At 50.3% G+C, this 6,409-nt stretch overlaps 1 protein-coding gene across 1 annotated transcript; it reads left to right on the top strand.

Annotated features, from left to right (window-relative positions):
• Window positions 1-1,908: 1,908 nt before the first annotated feature.
• On the top strand, window positions 1,909-3,678 carry LOC123135062 (uncharacterized). Its single transcript, XM_044554185.1, has 3 exons — window positions 1,909-2,094; window positions 3,144-3,262; window positions 3,383-3,678. Exons 1-3 carry the CDS (start codon window positions 2,020-2,022, stop codon window positions 3,516-3,518), a joined length of 330 nt encoding a protein of 109 aa, XP_044410120.1. The 5' UTR covers window positions 1,909-2,019; the 3' UTR covers window positions 3,519-3,678.
• The last annotated feature ends 2,731 nt before the right edge of the window (window positions 3,679-6,409 follow it).

Below are 6,409 nucleotides of genomic sequence, written 5' to 3'. Positions count from 1 at the left end.
GGGGCACGTTGTCCTGCTCATCGGCAACTTCTTTTCTACTATCTTTGATATGCTATAAGTGTCGGGGCAGCTCGCAGGCGGTAAACTGGAGCTTGAATGCATTCATGAGTAGTTTTTAAGAAAATTGGAACTTCGAATTACAAATTCTCAAACTTGAGCATGGTAAGTTGGAGACTATCAGGTCTAGTTGCTTCTTAGGAGTTAGGTGTATGTCGGAAGGTTGATTAACTTAACCTGTATCATTTCGCTAATAGCTTTGTGCTGCGCATAGCAGTCCAGTGTATCTCGATTCTCGAGAAAACTAATACCATAGTGGATCCAAAGGCACAAACATAAGTTAACGGCAAACGGAACTCGCTTCACCAAACCAACAAGAAGGGCAACAAACCAGACAGCAAACAAGCATGCCTACACAAATCTACATAAAGCCATAATCCCATGACGCAATACGGGTCAAGAATACGCAACAAACCGTTAGTCACACATGGCTATGTCCCCTTGCAAGCAGGCAGTTACCACAGAGAGAGTGCTTACTACGAGAGTGCACATGCATTAGCTAATAAACGAAGCAGTGGATGGCCATTACTCCCTCACATTTTCCGAATGACATACCCTTTTATGACCAGTGGATGGTCATTACCTGCCCACATTTTCCAAATGATATACCCTTTTATGACCGAAGGAGCACCCGACAAGGAAATACCCAGTATGTATGTCACATCAAGGAGTTTAGCTAGCCTTCCAGTCCACACAACCTCACGCCTGAAAAAAAGAAAAAGAAAAGGAAATTAAGGCATTACATCATATAAAATCTTTTTGTAATTATATGATGAAAGTAGTTTGAAGCTTATACCTGAAGTCTGTTAATTCTCTTGTCACATCGTCATAACGTGCTCGCTGAATCAGGTACCAGTCTCTAGCATGCTACAATTTAGTAACATAGTAAAAGAAGATGAGAAGGAAATACCCGGTGCAAAGATTTAGCTTTGTTATCCTTACATGTCATGTAGTAGGATATAGGGGCACCGAAATATCAGAAAATTAAGAGTATTTGCGGTGTTATAAGCTCTCGAAACCATTACTCTTGAATATGCGGGGGGCAAAACTTTTGGTCTCGGCGAAGGACATAGTAGATTCAGTGTTGCCTAAGAGCATCTCCAACACATGCGTTAAACAAGCCGCGCACCGGATAAAATGGCTATATTAGCGTGCGCGCGACCGAAAGTAGCGCTCCAGCAGCCGCGCTATAACCCCGCTGGGGAAAACTGTATCGCGTGCTGGGTATTTGGTGCGCCCGCTCGCTGCAGGTGGGGCCGCCGGATTGGGAGCCGTGTTTTCATGCATCTGTAAAACCTCTTCGTCGCTCCCACGTGCAAAAAGATTGTTTTGGCGTTGTAAAAGAATTATACTAGGCGAAGTGCGCCGGTTGGATCCCGCAAAAAAAAAGTGCGCCTGTTGGAGATGTTCTAAGAGATTACCGATCTATTGGTCGTTTTGCAGGCATACAGACGGAAGCTCTAGCACTACGTACTCCAACCAGTGATTTGCTTGAGCGAGCGAGCGCCTTGAGAAGGAGAGAAAGAGCATACCTTGATGGAGGAGGAGGCCCAGGAGGAGGAGGTGTGAGGGAGGGGCCGAGAACCGGACGTCGGCGAAACGCGAGGGGCCAGCGTGAGCCGGGCAGCGGCTGTAGCGGGGATTCGCATCTTCGTAGCCAGGCTGCGTAGCGCCATGGTTACTTGGTGAGGCAGGGTGGGCGAGACCGATCGAGGACGAGGCCAGGGTTTGGGATTGGCTTGCCTTCGGTTTCCTCTTAATTTGGTCTCTTTTTGCACGTCCCGTTCTCGTACGTACGGGATGTCTGGATGGAACACGAGCATCATAGTACGTGTTTGGGATTGGTCTCTTTCTCTCTCTCTTTTGGCAAGGCTGAGGAGACGCAAGGGAAAGAGGAAGCCAATCCCAATCCCAAACACTAGCCACGTCCTGTTCGAGGTCGATCTCGCGTCCGCATGAACTATGGCGGCAGCGGCGCTACGCAGGCTGGCGACCAAGTTCCGGAACCCCAGGGCTGCTGCCCATCGGTTTCCAAAGGTTTGTCACGTCCGTCTCCCACACCCAACTCAAGTGAATTACTAGTCCATCGTCGGAGTATGCAGCGCCAGACATCCATCGTCGGAATAAGGACACCGTTGACCAATCAATCGGTCGGTAGTCTCTTCGATCCCGCAACTTCGTATCTGGATCATTCAACCGACGGAGATCAAAACTTTCGCCCTTGCAAATTTAGGTCCTGTTGATGTTCGATCATGTTGCTTCTGATTTTGTTATGCAGCAATTTCTAATACTTTGTGCGAGGTACCTGTAGGATTATGTTCTTTTAATCCTCCGCCGATGTATCTCCCATTGTGGTCGATCCTTTCGGCTTGCGTTCTTTGCATATTAGCGCTTGTTTATCTGAATAAGTTGTCTTTGCCTTTGCATACTCATGGTTTTCATGTGACACTGGCTGTTACGAGTTGCACGTCGATACATATGTGAGTTGTTAATTTACTTTATTACTAAGTGATATTCTTTTCGTGAAATGTGGCTATTAAATATCGTTCTAACTTGACAACCATTTTATTGCCATGAAAATGTTTCTCGTTTTGGAACTAAAACCACAACACCTAATATGAATCAAAGGGACTAGATAAATATTTGGATTCAAATCAGAACAACGTAAAGGTGACTTGTTGAACTAGCTAGTTTGGTGCATATTAGGTATTTGAACTGAATTGGCGTCATGATTCAGTGCAACATTGCAAGTTGTTAGCTCATCTGATTTGACAACGATGAGATATGGGCTCTACATAAGGAGACAACATAAAGAGACCGATGAGGTCCGACGAGGTTAAAGTTAGCTAACTTGGGTTGGCAAGTTATGGTGGCCACATCCCTAGTTATCTCGTCTTTCACAATGGATTTGTTGTTTGTTTGGCACACATCTAATATTGGGGTGTTGTATGCTCAGTGCTCTATCCAAAGTTGGAATATTAGCGTCCTTGGAACTTATCCAAACTAATCCTTTTCAGATTTAGATGTATCTCGTTTAATATATAGTTTTGCCTCAGCCTTGTTTTGTTCTGCTTTATATTTTGCAGGACGAGCTTGAAAATGCTCTTCTTTTGAAAAACAATATTGAATCTGCTAAAGCCGCTGATCTTAACTCCAGTGCAGACTTGTTAGCTAAACATTGTTGGGAAGCTGAACAAACCATCAGGTAAATAACGCTTTGCGGATTATTCTAGTTTGATTCAGCTGGCATGCATGATGTTTAATTAAGTAGTCCAGGATGTTAAATAAAAAGTTATCTCATGTTGTTTCTTTATTCATTTTTAAGCCACTTTCACAAAAGGCACGAGCAAGTTGTGGAAAGGGCCCGTAAGACTACAGTGAGGGTTGTCTGTGCTGCTGTTGTGGTTGGTTCCCTTGATCGTTTGACGACATGGTACTGGTTTCCTGAAGATGAATGCTGAGCTTCTGGAGGGTCAAGTTGAAGTTACAGATGAATGACCGCTGTCAGCATGTCGCATGAAAAAAAATGGGTTCATCACCTCTATGCTAATTTAGTTGCCTTCTATGACGATATGTGTATGTATTATGTGCTCCAGTATGTAGAAGCAGTCTCTATGACATTTGCACGCACTTCTTCAAGTTCTAAGTGTTATGCAGCTTTTATAAAACAAAAAAATCTGCTGGCATATGTGCTTTTCCTAGCAGATGGCTGGCTGCAGTATTTCATGGATGATATATGCGATTGAGGTCTTGAGAACATTTAGCATGCTGGCATCAGTTGGGCTCAGAGAGACGATTTATGGCTCGTGTATTCCATCAAGATTCCTGTAACCCTGGTGCAAATCAAGGTTGGGGATGGGGCCAACGTGCTGTTTTGGACGGACAGGTGGATCGACGGGCCTGCGTAACAAGGTTTCATCTCTTCCAGGATGGTTCAGCAGGGCCTACTTAACTACAGATGGGTGACAGATACTGCGGCGCTTCCCACCATGCCAGAACAGCTACAGTTGACAGACTGGCGAGCAATCCCAGAGATTCAGAGCATTAAGAATCGCGGAGATTCAGATAATTGAGAATACACCAGATTCCTTTGTTTGGTCCTGCTCGGCTTGGGGTCAGTACATCGCTAGTTCTGTATATTGGTTACTCAATTAGGGGCGGCTCTGTTTTCCAACCGTGTCTTGCATAGTGGAAGCGTTGGGCACCCCTAAAACACAAGTTGTAAGAGCATCTTCAACGGACGCGCGCGCGGTGTAAACAGGGGGCTTTAGCGCGCGCGCCAACTTTTCGCGCGCTCCAACGGGGACGGGAAACTACCGCGTGCTGGAAGTGATAGAGCGCGCGGGAGATAGCGGTAGCTCGCGCGGTAGATTTGTATAAAATGCGGCGCTCGTCACGCGCTCCACCATACTGCCACGCGCCCTTTCCCTCGCCACCTCGCCGCTTCGAGCACCCCGCCACCCACCACCGCGCCACCATGCCGCCGCGCCGCCGGGGATCTTCGGGCTACCGCGGCGTCCGCGAGCGCCCCAACGGCTGGTACTCCGCCGAGATCCAGTACGGCGACGTCCGGCTCGGCCTCGGCTCGTTCTGGACCGCGCATGAGGCGGCCCGCGCGTACGACGCGGCGGCGTGGCGCCTAGAGAGGCCCCCGTCGCAGATGAACTTCAGGGACGTCCACACGCGCGAACATGCGCAGGCCATTGCCCCTCCACCTCGTCTGATCACGGACCAGGACCGTGCGGACCACATTCGGCTGCAGCGCCGCCTCATCGTCGCCGAGGAGGACGAGCGAGCCATGGCGGAGTGGCGCCGGTGCCACCCGGAGGACGTCGCCAACGAGCGCGCCTATTGGGCGGAGAGGACGGCAAGGCGCTGCGCGGAGCGGGTGGACCGGCGTTGGCGGAAGGCATTGGCGATATCGCAGCGCGATATCGTTGAAGCAGGTGGGAGGTCCATCTTCACGTCAGACGATGAACGTTGGGAGGACATATGGATCGATACCTCGGACAACACCTCCGAGGATGAGGATGATGATGAGGACTCGGAGTAGTTCTAACTGCATCGTAGTTTTACCTAGTTGCACCGTAGTTTAATTTTATGTAGTTGTACCGTAGTTCGGTTTTATCTATCTATGCTATGAACTTATTTTACCTATTTGTATCGTCTATGCTATGAACTATGTAAAATATATTTGTACCTTTTTTAATATCTATGTGAAATTTATTTTGTGTCCAAAATGCAACAAATATGGACTTGCGTGCACTGCATTTTAGCACGCGCTGTATTTTAGCGCGGCTACTGGAGCCAGCGCTGTGCGCCGCGCCAAACCTAGCGATGGGCGCGCGGCAAACTATTTTTTAGCGCGCCGCGCGTTGCGCGGCTATTGGAGGTGCTCTAAGGACACCCAGGATCAACAACAAGTCTAACTAACTAGACGACCTGAGGCCCTCATGTCGCCCCACAAGCGATTCGGGGGCGACTAGGATTCCATGGCGCCGCCACCCCTCCACCCCCTTCCTTCCCTCGGCCCCACAGGACACAGCAGCCAGGAAAGCCCAAGCGAGCGCTGGGGAAGGTGGCGGCAGGGATCTTGGCGCGCCGCCCACTCTTGGAGGCATGCGGTTCCTTGGGTGGAGGACCCAGCCGGCGAGGTGGCATCGTCGTGCGGCAGGCGACATTTGTATGGCGGGGAGAGGAGGGCTAGCCAGTGTGCTCAGTCGCACGGGCGGCAGGTCGATTGTGGAGTCCGGCCGCGATGCAGAGTTCTTCTGCGTCAGATCTGGAGGTTCAAATCCCTTCTTTCCTGCTACCTCTCTCTCACCATACCTTGGCTCGCGCATTTGCCGGCTCCAGTGGTGGTGGGTGCTCGTGGTCTGCTTGGCCCCCCGGGAAAACCTTAGCTGGTCGGGCCAGCCCGGCGGTGGAGATGCCCAAGGACGTTGTTTTCCTCCATGGGGTCGCAGTTGAGGTCCCCAACTCACCACCCCGACTACCTACCTGGGTGAAAACCCTCAATCCACTTCGGATTTGGCAGCGGTGGCGTCGTGCGCATCGTGACCTTCCTAGAGGCGTTGTCAGGGGCGAAGGTGCTCGGTTGGGAGGTTATGCAGGTGAGGTTATGCGGCGCGTCGGCGCCCTCTCCCTCGCGTCAACCTTGCCGCCGGGGAGCATCACCGCCCTAGGTGCCCTTCCGAGTATAGTGCCATTTACGACTCGAGGTTGCGCACACGGAGGTTCAGGGCGGGGCAGGGGAATTCACCGTGCCCGCACCGCACGGCATCAGGCCGGATGGAAGCTCCCGGTCACAAAAACGAACGACAAGCTGCTCTCTCCTAGGATTGACTTTAAT

Source organism: Triticum aestivum, chromosome 6B, assembly GCF_018294505.1.
Source record: "Triticum aestivum cultivar Chinese Spring chromosome 6B, IWGSC CS RefSeq v2.1, whole genome shotgun sequence".
Classification (NCBI taxonomy): Eukaryota; Viridiplantae; Streptophyta; class Magnoliopsida; order Poales; family Poaceae; genus Triticum; species Triticum aestivum.
The sequence above is the reverse complement of the archived record's forward strand: the minus strand, read 5'-3'. Positions and strand labels throughout refer to the sequence as shown.